General features: G+C 43.4%; 1 protein-coding gene across 1 annotated transcript in view; it reads right to left on the bottom strand.

Annotated features, from left to right (window-relative positions):
- Tcp11l2 (t-complex 11 like 2) overlaps positions 1 to 13,673 on the bottom strand; it is a 34,932-nt gene extending 21,259 nt beyond the window's left edge. The window contains exons 1-3 of the mRNA XM_070014440.1: positions 13,483 to 13,673; positions 3,834 to 4,021; positions 998 to 1,133 (exon numbers count right to left, since the gene is read on the bottom strand). Coding sequence (XP_069870541.1) covers positions 998 to 1,133; positions 3,834 to 3,990 — 293 coding nt within the window. The 5' untranslated portion in view covers positions 3,991 to 4,021; positions 13,483 to 13,673. The remainder of the gene's footprint in view (positions 1 to 997; positions 1,134 to 3,833; positions 4,022 to 13,482) is intronic.
- Between the last annotated feature and the right edge of the window lie 260 nt (positions 13,674 to 13,933).

The raw sequence follows: 13,933 nt of genomic DNA, 5'->3' as shown, positions 1-13,933 counted from the left end.
TGACAGTCTTTCCTCAACATTTGAAGTTTCATGGCAAGGAACAGAACATTGTCATGCCTGTGAATGTCTGTCAACCTCTGCTTAGCAGTTTAAAGTTAGCCAGACCAAACTGCTGAAATAGGAGCCTTCCCAGGAAGAGGTCACTTTAGAATCGGTGGCCACCTTGCTTTACCCCTTATGTTGTCAATGCCCCCAAATAGGAGCATACTAAAATACACGTTCCTACTAAACTCCTGTACCATTTTCCAGTAGGTTTTATAAATCCTCAAACTTCCCTGTAGTATAATTACTTACACATCTCTTTCACCAGAGAGTAATAGCCTTCTCCCAGTCAGAGGCTACAACTTCTTCGTCTAGGTACCTGTCCTTGTGCCTAGCACAGTACCTGGCACTTAGATGTTTGAAGAATACCTAGTGAGTGAACCAATAACTTGATAGTTACTGATCCCTCCTATTGCTTGATGCCTCCTATTTATTTATTCAAGTATAAATAGCTAAATACATGACAGTGGAACAAAAGATGGAAATTAGCTTTCTAAGGAATGTGAGTTAAAAATGGTTTCTAAAAGTATTATATTCTATATATTCAAGTATTATATTCTATCTGGGAAATTTAAATAGGAAAACATTCTATTTGCCTGAAAATGTTTAATGTCTTCCTGTACACTGAAATGTACTTTTACTAGTTCTTTAATTTTTCTGCAGAGGTGGGTGGGAAGAGTTCACAATCATTTATAAGCTTTTCACTAAGTATTAGAAACCTAATTTTATTATGTCTTACCCCCTAAAAATATATAATAAAATATGAGAGTCAGCCACATTTTAAGAAGAAAAGGCTTGGCTATTATGAAGGATCATTTGAAAATCAACATCTGTGATTATTAAGAGCTTCCAGAAATCAGAGTCAATCAGTCACAGTCACAGTCACACACACACACACACACACACACACACAATCTTCAGCATGATTTACACCCAATGAAGGCTCTCGGGTTACCTGTTTTCGGAGGGAGCATCTTGTTTCAGTTGGAAATGGTCATTTACGGCAATTTCATGAGCAAGAGTCATGTTTGATAAGTTTCTTGCTGCAGCCATCACATCATCAAATGTCACTACCCTGGGAGGGCTTGTGGCTGAAAGAAAAGCAAGTGTCAGCCAATGCTGTGGTTTGGAGAGAGGTTTGTTACCCAAATAGGAATGAGGCCCCATGATGTGGACAGGCTTGAATGTATTCCAATGTATAGCTCAGAGTTTTACAAGTAAAGAGAGTAAGTACTTAAATACATGGGTTTGCTTACTTAACAGACTTCAAAAAGTTAAGCAGTCTTTCTGTACCTTTAGTCAACATATGTGATAAGAGTCTCAACTATTTCTAAGAAATAGGGTCTATTATAACTTCTTAAAATTTAAGTTGCTTTCTTTTTCGTGCCTACTAACATTTGCATTTATTTTTATGCACTATAAAGGAAAATGACATGACTACAAAAAAAACCCTCTGCCTCCTAAAGGTACAGGCACTATCTATAAGTTTAACTTCAATTCTAAGTTTTGCTGATTGGCACTTTTCAATGACTTACTTGAGATACAACTTATCTTCTCACAGGGTTGGCCTGAGGTGATGAAATCACTTAAGATGTAAACATTAGAACTGATAAATAATTAAAATCAAATCAAATCAAATAAACAAATAAAATAAATCCTACTCAGTAGGAAGTTAGTAAAGAATCTGAGTTATTTCTAGAGATTGTATTAAGAAATTATTCTAATAAATCATGCTTATAAAATAGATAGAAATCTTTGCTTCTGTTAATTAAAAATCATAAGCTCCAACAGTGGAAAAAGATCACAACGTTTTGAAAAAGAAAGACAAGAAAGAGGAAGACAGAGGAGGAAGGAAGGAGGAGGAGGAAGAAGAGGAAAGGAAGCTGAATGGGGAAAGGGGGAAAGATGGTGCAAAGCCTTGGCAATACTTCAAGATGCCTAGGTGACCTGTTAGCAGATGCATGAGCCCCATATTTGTGACTAGAGTGAGAACAGGGAAAAATGCTGGGATGGCTGCTCATAATTTCTTTGCTCACAATTCCTTCTGCTTCAAGATTCTCCATAAAATGTCTACTCAAGCCAGGAACCAGTGACTCACCCTTGTGAACCCTAGCTACTAGGAGGCTGGAGATCACAGTTCGAAGCCACTCAGAGCAGAAAAATCTAAGCAATTCCTATCTCCAGTTAACCAACAACAACAAACAATTGTAAATGGAGGTGTGGCTCAAGGTGTGGTAGCAGAGTACCAGCCTGGAAGGAAAAAGCCAAGCAAGAGTGTGATGTGCTGAGTTCAAGTCCTAGGTACCAGCACAAAACAAAAAAATGTCTGTACTTTTTGGTACAAGAATCCAATGCTATCCAAAGGAATTACTAGAAAATTTTATACATGAAAATATTCCTTAAGCATAATTTATAACAACAGAAGCAAAATGGAAACCAATTAAATGTCTAAATCTACGGGTAAGCAAAGATACGGTCTATCCACTTAATAGAGCAGTCACAAAAACAATGCTTAGGGCTGGGAATCCAGTGGCTTAGGGGTATAGTGCTTGTCTAACATGCATGAAGTCCTGCCTTGGGTTGAAATCCTTAGTACCATATAAACAGAAAAGGCTCTGGAAGTGGTGCTATGGCTCAAGTGGCAGAGTGCTAGCCTTGAGCAAAAGCAGCTCAGGGACTTCCCAGGTCCTAAGTTCAAGCCCCAGAACTGGGAAAAAAGAAAAAGAAAAAAAATGCTTAGAAAATATAGTCTCATGAGTAGATTTACTCAAAATACTATGTGAAAAGAATCCACATAGACCTGGGTGCCAGTGGCTCATGCCTGTGTCTCTACTCCGGAGGCTAATATTTGAGAATCATGGTTTGAAGCTAGCCCAGGCAGAAAAGTCTGTGAGATTCTTAGCTCCAATGAATCAGCAAAAAATCCAGAAGTGGAATTGTGGCTCAAGTGGTAGAGTGCCAAACTTGAGGGGGGGAAAAGAAGCTAAGGGACAGTGCTCTGAGTTCAAGGGCACTGGGTTCAAGCCCTAGTACAGGCACACACAAAAAAAGTTCACAGCTAGCTAGCTAGCTAGATCCATATCTATAGATACAGATATAAATGTATAGATGTGTGTGTGTGTCTATGTAGGATAAAGATATGCAAAGGGCTGCTGGCTGTCACCTTTGGATTACACTACAAGCCATGATTTTCTTTTCTCTATACTTGCATATTGCCCAAGTTCTAAAAGTAAGTACATAACTATTTAAAACAAAAAAGTATTTAAAAGCAAAAAAGGAAAAAGCTTTCTCCTTTGCTCTGACCACTCTTGTAACCCATTCTTATCACTTCACTGTAGTAATTTTCTTTGTGGACCTCTTTCTTGGTGACTTGCACAGAAGCGTTAGCAATCAGCAGGAAACCCTTCAGATTATTTCACTTCCTGCCTGACCCTTCCAGAAGAGCAAATTTCCTTCCATGTGAATCAGAGGAAGAAAAAAAAATCAGAAAAGACTAATCTGAATTTATCTTAACTTGTCCAAAAAAAAATAATGACCATTTGAAAGTAAAGACAGATGGAGCCTGAGATGGGGTTGGGTTCTGCTTTATGGTCAAACCAAACAGCCTAGACACCTTGATCAACATAAAAATGTGAGTAGGTTGTAAACCTTCGTGGCTATTTCTTTCTGAGAACACATATAGAATAGCTTTGCTTCCACAGGGCTCTGCTGGTACATCCAGAAAGGAAAGCAACTCTGTGCTCAACTTGTCTACCTCTACCACCCTCAGCCACTGTTCCCCACGGGCTCACAAGCAGGAGAGCTGGACTTGCTAGAAGAATCACTTGTGAAGCTCTGCCTGGAGCATTCATAGTCGCTGAGTGAAGCCATGCTTTCGGAAAACCTTGAAGAGTCTGAATCGCTGGGCTGGTCCTCACCCACATACTGCTTCTCATCATTGAAGGGCATGTTGTGTCACTCAACACAGGATAGGGAGCACCTGCACAGAGAGAGAGAGAGAGAGAGAGAGAGAGAGAGAGAGAGAGAGAGAGAGAGAGAGAGAGAGAGAGAGAGAGAGAGAGAGAGAGAGAGAGAGAGAGAGAGAGAGAGAGAGAGAGAGAGGGAGAGAGAGAGAGAGAGAGAGAGAGAGAGAGAGAGAGAGAGAGAGAGAGAGAGAGAGAGAGAGAGAGAGCTGCATCACATTCTCAAGTACTTCCTTCCACTGGTGTCATAGTTTTTTTTTTTGTTTTTGTTTTTTTTTTGGGTCCGGTCGTGGGGCCTGAACTCTGGGCCTGGGCGCTGTCCCTCAGCTCTTCAGCCCAAGGTAGAGCACCACTTGAGCCACAGCACCACTTCTGGCTCTTTTTTCTTTTTGCTTATGTGGTGCTGAGGAATCGAACCCAGGGCCTCAGGCATGCAAGGCAAGTGCTCCACCACTAAGCCACCTTCCCAGCCCGTGGTGTCATAGTTTTTCTAGTGCAGACAAGTATTAGAGTATTGGAAGGGCCCATATTATTTTGTCCTTCCCCAGAATTCTGGGAGAAGACACCACAGCCATATGCAAGCTAACTCAGGACATAACCAATGCAAATGTGAAATATAACTCTCAGAAATCACAGAGCTTAATATGTGTGTGTATCTATCTATCTATCTATCTATCTATCTATCTATCTATCTATCTATCTATCTATCTATCTATCTATCTACCTATATATATAGATATACACACAGAGCTCATGCCTGCTATCCTAGCAACTCAGGAGGCTGAGATATTAAGATCATGGTTCAAAGCTGGCCCATGCAACAAAGTCTGTGAGACCCTTCAATTAACCACCAGAAAGCCAAAAGTGGGGCTGTGGCTCAAGTGGTAGAGTGCCAACCTTACGCTAAAAAAAAAAAAAAAAGAGCTAAGGGACAGTGAATGGCCACACCCTGAGTTCAAGCCTTAGTACCAGCATGCACATGTACACACACACACACACACACACACACACACACACACACACACACACACACACACACACACACACACACACACACACACACACACACGCAGAGCCTAGATACTTTCCTGTTGGTTTCTATGACATGGGAAGGTAAAAGAGTCAAACTACTTATTCTGTTTTGGGAAAGTCACTTAGCCATCTGCCTCATCAGTGACTGCCTGACTCCGTGGGGTTGCCTCAAGACAGAATGGAATTAATCTCATTAAAGGGCTTAGCACAGCACTCAAGTGTCAGTTTCTATAATTTCTCCTTCTGCTTGTTTTAAGTATGTTTAAAAACGGCCTCTTTATGTGTTGAGCCTCTAAGGGGGAGGGGGAGCAGGAAAGACTAATGAGAATCTCAGGCAAAGTTTTAGCTGCTGTTCCTCCACTTTCATGAGGAGCACCCATTTTTGGTTTGCACTTGACAATTTACAAAGTAACTTCCACAGCCCAATGAGCAAAGAGGATGTCAGGATTCAGGTTCAGAGGGCAGGTGAGCATTCTGATGGACAAGGAGACTCAGTGTACTACCAAATCGGATCCTTGATTCTACACTGAGTGGTGTTTGTAGGATATCAGATTGCCTCCCAAGAAAGGAAGTTGGGCCTGGCACATGAGCACATTGGATGCCCAGGCCTAGGCCAAAAGCAAAACAGCCAAGCTTGTGAGGAAGTAGGAATTGATAGTAGTGTGGTATCAGCTGACACTGACAGGAAAACACGGCCCAAGAAAAGAGGCACTTCAACTCCTGGATAGATGACAGTGGTAAGAGTTCACTGCATTCCTTTAAACCTGAGCCAACATGCGCAATAAAGAACATTGGGTTTTTTAAGCTGCTAGAAGGTGAAACCATTAACACTGCACACGATGGCTGGAAACACCTGCAGTTTCTTCATAGTTCTGTTCATATTTACTGAGTGCACCAGTCACTGGGAAAAGTAACAATGAACATAAGACAGGACGCTACTTTAATGGCTTTCAAGTTTGCTTACCTAAAACTTGTGCCAGAGGAGAGAGGATTAACAAAAAAAAAGAAAAGGCATTGCTGACCAAGTGTGAGAAAGAAGAGCAAGGGTTAAGAGAAGGAAGGATATAGACGTTATTGAGAGAACTAAAGCAACTTGTTTTATCTCTTTGGTGGTGACAGAGAGGGACACAGTGACGTCGTGAGGGCAGAAAGTATGGGGGGCAGTTGCACATTGCTTTGCCTAAAAACCTTCTTCAGTCCGGACCTGTGTAGAAATGTGCTTTTGTCTAGGACACCATTTTTGTAAGCAGAAAACCACTAATTCTGTCTGCAGACTGAAGGGTGAGAAGAACTGCCAAGGAACTAGCTCCATATAGAGGCACACACCCTATCCTACCATCCCAAAGCCAACCACACAAACAACAGGCTAGAAAACCTGGCATCTTCAGCGATTTAAAAAAAAATCCATCAATCCCACGAAAACCATTATCGACCTGAGCCTCCAGTCTAATCTGCTGCAGGAAGGAGAGAGAATAAAAGGCAAGAAAGAACTGTCACCAAATCCCAGATCCTGGGTGGAAAACTCATGCTCCTCTCTAGATTGGATTCTCTTTGCCAGCATTTAACTTCCAATTGGTGTTTTTTTTCTGAAAGGAAAATTCTACATTCTCCAGGAAGCCTTCCTGTACCCTCCTGCCAAAGTTTATGGCACTCCTCTTAGTAGATCTGCTGTTCATCTCTTGTATTTACCCAAGACCCCTTGCATGGCTATTTTCTTCCAACAGCTATTTGCAAATGTCCTAAATAAGGCAGACACCAACACCATATCTTGTCCACTGTTGAGTGGCTAGAATATGACAAACACTCATTCAGTGTCAGCTAATCAAAATCTTTGGACCTCATATGATACAGCCTCAACTAGAACATTTGTAAAATGATAGCACTGTAGATTTTAAATTCTTACTACTGCCCAAGTCTAAGCCCTAAAGTAGAGAATCGAGCATGCAAGCCTAGCTTATTAGATACTTAAAACTCAAAATTCCCAGGGTCCTGTCATACTTACCTGAATATCTTGTTTAATATATATTTTTTATTGTAAAGATACTATACAGAGGGGTTACAGCTACATGAGTAAGGTAATGAGTACATTTCCTATGGATCATTGTTATCCCCTCCTTTGTTTTCCCCCACCATACTTTCCCTCCCCCCCCCCCACCAGAAGTTGTAAAGTTCCTTTTCAACATAGTGTCTTGTATGTCTCACTGTTACAATGGGCTACCCTGTATCCTAGTTTCAGAATTTTGTTATTTCTCTTCCCCTCCCCAAATTAGAAAAAGGTATATACAAACTTATTTGAGTATCTTAAGGTCTGTATCCACCTTTTTTCAGTCATTTCCCTATCATATAATAACTGTCTGCTCTGTTTGCTCTGTCTGCTCTGTTTGCTCTGCTCTTGATTTTCCTCCATATGGACTGACTCAAATAATCAGGTCTTTAGGTGTTCTTCCAAGTAAAAATAAATGAAACCTTTCATTCATGGGAATTTATGAGCTAGATTAATACATATAGTTCTCCATTTCATTTTCCACTCTATTAGAAGGCAGCCAAATGCATAGATTAAAATAATAATTAAAAAAAACCTCTAGGTTAGGAGTCCAGGCTTTGAGCCCAACGTCTGTCATCATCAACTTGCTATTCACATCACACCTGCTCTCCTCCTCTTCTTCTCTGTCTCTTGCTCTCTCTTTCCTCTCTTTTTCTTTCTCTCTTATAGCTGGGCTAATTAGATAGTTTCTCTCAGCTAAGAATTGCTATGATGCTTCAAGCCAAGAGTTCCATGAGGCATCACTAGAAATTACAAAAAAGTAAATATGCTCATAGTAAATATGTTTGTTGAAATGCCATTAATCTGTCAACAAATCACAGGAGGCAGAATTCCTGGCACAGAGATACAACAGAAAATGTAAAAGCTTCACAATATTTAGAAACTCTTACTTAGGTGGTAGATGTCTCTACATTATAACTGGGCCAAAAAAGAGGCTTGTCTTTGAAACTAAAGTGCTCATTACTATGGTATTAGGAAACTATCTCAGAGAAGTGGAAGTGTGTTCAAGTGGTAAAGCACCAGCTTTGAGTGAAAAACCAAGCAAGAGGCCCTGAGAACTCATCCTCTTACACACTTACACACACACACACACACACACACACACACACACACACACACACAGTAGGAGAGCGAGAGAGTGGGAGAGCTGGAGATGAGGAGGGGGGAAAGGTGGAGAAGGGGATAGCGGAAGAGGGGGAAGGGGAGAGAGAGAGAGGGGGGGGAGGGAAGAAGAGGGAGGGAGGGAGGGAGAGAAAGAGAAGAAAGAAAAGAAGTTGTCTGGAGATTAAAGGATGCCTCAGGTGGTAGACTAGCTAGCAAGCGCGTGGCTCTGAGTTCAGAACTCCAGTACCACTACTAACAAAAGTGGGGAAATTGGGTGGGAGATAGTGTATTTCTTCATATATGACTACCTATAATGCCCAAGTCATTTAGATATTTCATTTAGTCCATACACAGAGGGCTAGGAACAGTGTCTAGTACAGAGAAAGCAGAATACAGATATTTGCTATGATTATTTGCCTTTTTTCTTTGTTACTATCATCACTATAGTAATTTAAAAGTCTTGAGGGAAGGACAGTTTAGTTTCAGATTAATAGGAGCGTGTTAGGAGCAGATTCTCCTACTGATAACAATACCTAGGTGAACACCTAGGTTGGTAACCTAGGGCACAATTCCTATACAGATACTAAATACAAAATCCAAAAGCAATGGCCCAGGGCAATGCCAATGGCCTTCTGGGAGCACCTTCACACCTACTCTTACCTTTCTTTCTTTCTTTTTTTTTTTTTTGGGTCCGGTCGTGGGGCCTGAACTCTGGGCCTGAGAGCTGTTCCTCAGATCTTCAACTCAAGGCTAGCGCTCTACCATTTGAGCCACAGCGCCACTTCCAGTTTTTTGCTTTTTACTTATGTGGTGCTGAGGAATCGAACCCAGGGCCTCAGGCATGCAAGGAAGGTGCTCTACAACTGAGCCAACTTCCGAGCCCCTACTATTACCTTTCTTGATCTTGGGTTTCTATTATAGATCATTTGAGGACAAAGTTACTGGACTCAAAAGGCACAGGGACAATTAGGTTGCTTTTATAACTATTTTGGATTCTCCCTTAGGTGATAATGAAATCGGGCTGGCTTTGAAAAAGAAATGCATTGTTTTTCATACTGTTTCAGAGACAGGTGATAATAAAACCAGGCTGTTTTTGAAAAAGAAATACACTGTTTTTCATATCGACAAACTTAGAAACACCTCTAATATGACTGACAGGATGCAACTCAAAAGTCAACCAAATAACTTTTAGGAACACCACACCTCATCCTACTTGGAAGACTTACTAGGAAAGGCAGAGGTAATTCTAAACAATGCTTCCAACAATATACAGGGTCACCAGTCAAAGAAAATGAATAGGGATATTATCATATCCATATTTTATAGTATTACTTTGTTGCTTCAGAATAATTACTACAATATTGTATGTTTCCTTCAGAGTCAGGGAAACAGCAGATATTTATTGTCGCATATACACATGGCTGAATGGCAGTATAACCACTGTTATTTTAGTGAGAAGGCAATGAATACAGTGTCCAGTAGAGGTTAGTCATGTGTCCTACCACAGATGGAGATTTTTAGTTTACTGTGGTTCCTAAACTTGTATCTGACTTTATCTCCTTATTTCCTCTCCACAGCGAACTCTATAGCCCAGTGGGTATGTAACTATAAGTGATCCTGCATTGGTTTAGAATCAGAAAGAACAACAGTTATAATACATATGTCACTGCAACAGTAAGAACACTGGCTTGTCAGGTGTACGAGGTTCTTTGTCCCAACTCCTGATATTTATTAAGTGGAAAGAAAGCACTTAGTATTTGTAAAACACTCTCTACCTAAGGTGTTCTTAGTTCTTGCAACTTCTTTTTCCTATAAATCTGAAAGTATTTCCAGATTACCAGGTTAAAGAAAAGTGCTGAGCGGACTCCTCAAGATTCTAATTCAGAACAGACCTGGGTCCAGTAGTTTCACATGTTGATGTCTCTCACCACACTGATTGCTTAGATACCACTCAACTCTTCTAGATAGCCAAATTTATCCTAATGTCCTTCCTTCAATAGCACCTAGAGAATAGAACAAGAAATAGGCCAAGCCCTTCAGAAGAGGCAAAATAAGATTCCTTTTTAAGAGTTAACTCCCTGATGGTTTCCCTTCTCCTAAGAAACCTTTTTGCTGTAGTCTACAGTGTGTGTGTGTGTGTGTGTGTGTGTGTGTGTGTGTGTGTGTGTGAGAGAGAGAGAGAGAGAGAGAGAGAGAGAGAGAGAGAGAGAGAGAGAGAGAGAGAGAGAGAGAGAGACCTGCCTCATTCTCTGACATTTCTCTCAATCCTTCAAACTCTAGAGGCCTCAGCCTTTTTGGAGTTCTTCAGACTTGCCAAGCTTCCTACTTTAGAGCATTCACACCTGCTATTCTCTCCCTTTGGGTTTATGACTCCTTTGAATTCCAAATGGATGCTCCCTGCTGTCATTTAGATTTGAAATTTAACATTTTAACCTTCAAGGTGACATTCCTTGAGACTTTATCTATTAATGTTAATGTTATTTTTTCATGAACAAATTTAGCCATACTTCTATTCAAGAGATGACATGGGTATTCAATCTTTCCGTTTCAGTCACATTGCTCAAATTACCATTACCCAGGTGCCTAAAATACTATAGTTATCTGCATATCTCCCTTCCAACTAAATTTTAGCCTTCTTGTGGTAAAAGGTTATGTCCTCCTTCAATTTTAAGTGCACAAATAATTCAAGCTAGCAATAACTTCCTGCTCCAGGAGCTTGTAGAAACTTTTACAAGGGGTCTTTCCACTCTCCTGACACTCAGTGATACCTAATAACAATCAGAGCTAGTAGTCATGGAGTGCTTATTATGACTTCAATAATACCAACTCTATTTTATAGGTGCTTTAAGTATTTTATCTCCTTGAATACTCATTATAACACCGCTAATACCCCAATTTTATAGTAAGAATCCAAGGCTCAGCAAGGTTACAATACTTACCCTCAAGGTTCACAGTAGTACAGAAGCCCAATTGAGATTCAGGCAGTGGAATCCTTAAGCCCATCTTCCTTACCATTCCGAGATGGATTAAAAAAAAAAAATTGCGTACTGATCATTCTTTCCACTCCCACTCTGCCAAAAAGGCCTATCCATCACCACCTCTACAAATGTGGAAGCAAGCTGATCTTACCAGGGAAAGCTGCTTAAGGGCTATACTATGAAGGGCACCAAGGAAAGATGCGACTGTCCATAATAATTCTCAACCACCTCACCATAGTGACTGAAACTCTCCTACCAGGGTGCCCTTATAGCTTATAGCTACTACGAGTCATAAATGTTTTGGAGTGAATTATTCAGATTATCCAGCAGCATCCTGAGGAATGGAAGGGATCCAGTTAAGTTTAGGTCATGGAAAAGAGAAACTTCCAAAAAAAATTTTACTAGGTATCATCCTTCAAGATCAGATCAAAGTGCACGGACAAGCATTTACGTATGTTTGGCAAAGAGAGGCAGGGCTCTGATGAAGAAAACAAATGGCAGCCCTTGGAACATTACTATTTTCTACAAGATGCTGCTTTACCACCAGTCCCAAATAGCCTCACCAAAAAACAGTTTTCACCCACAATATAGCAAAAACTACAAAACAACCAGGGGCCAGTGGCTCTCAGGAGGCTGAGAGCTATGAATCATGGTTCACAGCCAACTTGGGCTGGAAAGTCTATGAGACTCTTATCTCCAATTAACCACCAAAAAATCTGTAGGTGGAGCTGTGGTTCAAATGGTAGAGTGCTAACCTTGCGCAAAAGCTCAGGGACAGCCCCCAGGCCCCAAGTTCAAGCACCAGGACTGGCACAAAGAACAACAACAACAAAACAAAACAAAAATGACCAAAACACAGAGATGCCTGCACCACTCAACTAGACAATACTGTCTTTATCGAACTAGAACCAACAAAAGAGCTAGACAAAAGCCAACAAGCCAGTTACCCTCTAAAAAGAAGATTTCATGCTACATATGGCATTTCAGTTCCAAGAAGAAAGATTTCTCAGCCCTTTTCACACCTGCAGGGACTGCTACCTGTTTTAGTACCTGTGATTCTGCCTCTGGGACCCTCAACCCCTCACGAAAATGTCATAAAGTTGCTTCCACACCCGAATTTCTCCTGCCCTGCCACCACTACAGATCACTGGACACCAGGGCGATGCTGTAGGAGATCCCTAGAAGCAGGAGGAAAAAGCCAGTAGGCAAGGAGAATCTGCTAAAGTGGGAGCCTCAGAGATAACTTCCTGATGGGTTGACAGGTAGGAGAAGCAACCTCTTGGCTGGAGACCAGGAGGTGCTGAGACTTAATCTGATTTCTTCTTTTCTTCTGGTAGCAGGGCAAGCATCCAACCAGAAGAGGTCCCAAACTTCAGTCGTGTGAGTAATCAACTCTTCTTCCACATTTCCATCCCTACCTCTGTCGTCATTTAGCAAACATTCCACGTGGATTTTTTTTCCACTTAAAGCCTTGCATCTAAAAGGAAATTTCCCATCCTTATGAAACAGCTTATTAGATAGACGTTTTTCTCTCTTACTCAGGAAAACACACGTAACTGTGTCATCCACGTGCCATCCTCTCATCGCCACTACCCCTGGTGGTGCCAGCCTGAGGGGAAGCACGAAGCCATCAAGGACAGATCTGAGCTCCAGGTCGGCGCTGCCGCCGTTCCTCCACCTCCACGTCGCGGGGGTCACATCCGGGGGCCGCCCCGGGAACTCACCCCCCTCCCCCGGCGCCCCTCCCCTGCGGCACCATGCTTCCTGTCAAAACAAACCCTTGGGGGAGGGGACGGCCCAGGCTAAACCCAGCGCCCAGGAAACCCAGGCGACAAACTCCAAACACAGCGAGCGACCCCGCCGGGCTCCACCGTGGTTCGACTCCAGCAGGACTGGGGTGCGGAGGTGGTGCCTCCCCCGGCCCCCCACCCCCGGGGGCCCCCGACAGCCGGCCGCAGCTCGCGGCGCCGTCGCTGGCACCCGCCCAGCGGGAGGTAAACAGCGGCCCAGCGGCCCCGGCGCCGCCCCCGCCGCCCCGGGGACCCTCAGCCCGCGTCCCCTTCGACACCTGCCGCGACCCCTCAGTGTCTGCGACCCGCTCCCACGCGGGACCGCGATCCGAGGTCAGACAAGGGGACCGAAGTGAGGACCTGGAACCGGACTTGATGACCTCGCCTTCCCCCCCTCCCGCCCCGGCTCAGAACAGGATTCTGGAGGAGGGAGGGAGCCCCCCCTCCGGCCGTCCTGGGAAAAGGTGCCCCCCCCCCGCCCTGGCTGTCACTTTGGTGTCGACGACCCCTCCCCTCGGATGGGTACGCACCGAACCCGCGCGGAGGCCGCAGACAGGCGGAGCGGACCCCAGGACGGAGGTGCTGGGTGGCCCCTGGCAGAGCAGCTCACAACCTCAACCACGGCCAAGGATCGCAGCTCCCAGCCCCGCCGCCCGTCGCCCCCCTCTCTTCCACGCGGTATTTAAAGGGCCCTGAGGGACTTTAGGGAGGAGGCCATCCCCACACCGGCGTGAGGGGGGGAGGGGACGACGGAGCGGCGGCGCCGCGGGACTTGGGGTGTTTCTGCCTGTGATCGCCGAGATCCTGAAGATTCGACCGACTCCGGAAACATTTTTTTCTCCAAGTTCGCGTCACAGAGGCCTAGGACTGCTTGAATTGCAGGGAGTTTACGAAGGGAGCAAACGCCTCCCCCCCTCTCCGTGCGCAGCGAGTGGTACGGTCCAAGGCTGCTGGGGGCGGAGACAGGAGTGTTTACGGAAC

Source organism: Dipodomys merriami, unplaced genomic scaffold (assembly GCF_024711535.1).
Source record: "Dipodomys merriami isolate MVZ:Mamm:240054 unplaced genomic scaffold, mDipMer1.0.p SCAF_97, whole genome shotgun sequence".
Taxonomy (NCBI): Eukaryota; Metazoa; Chordata; class Mammalia; order Rodentia; family Heteromyidae; genus Dipodomys; species Dipodomys merriami.
This window is presented reverse-complemented; position numbering and strand designations above follow the sequence as displayed.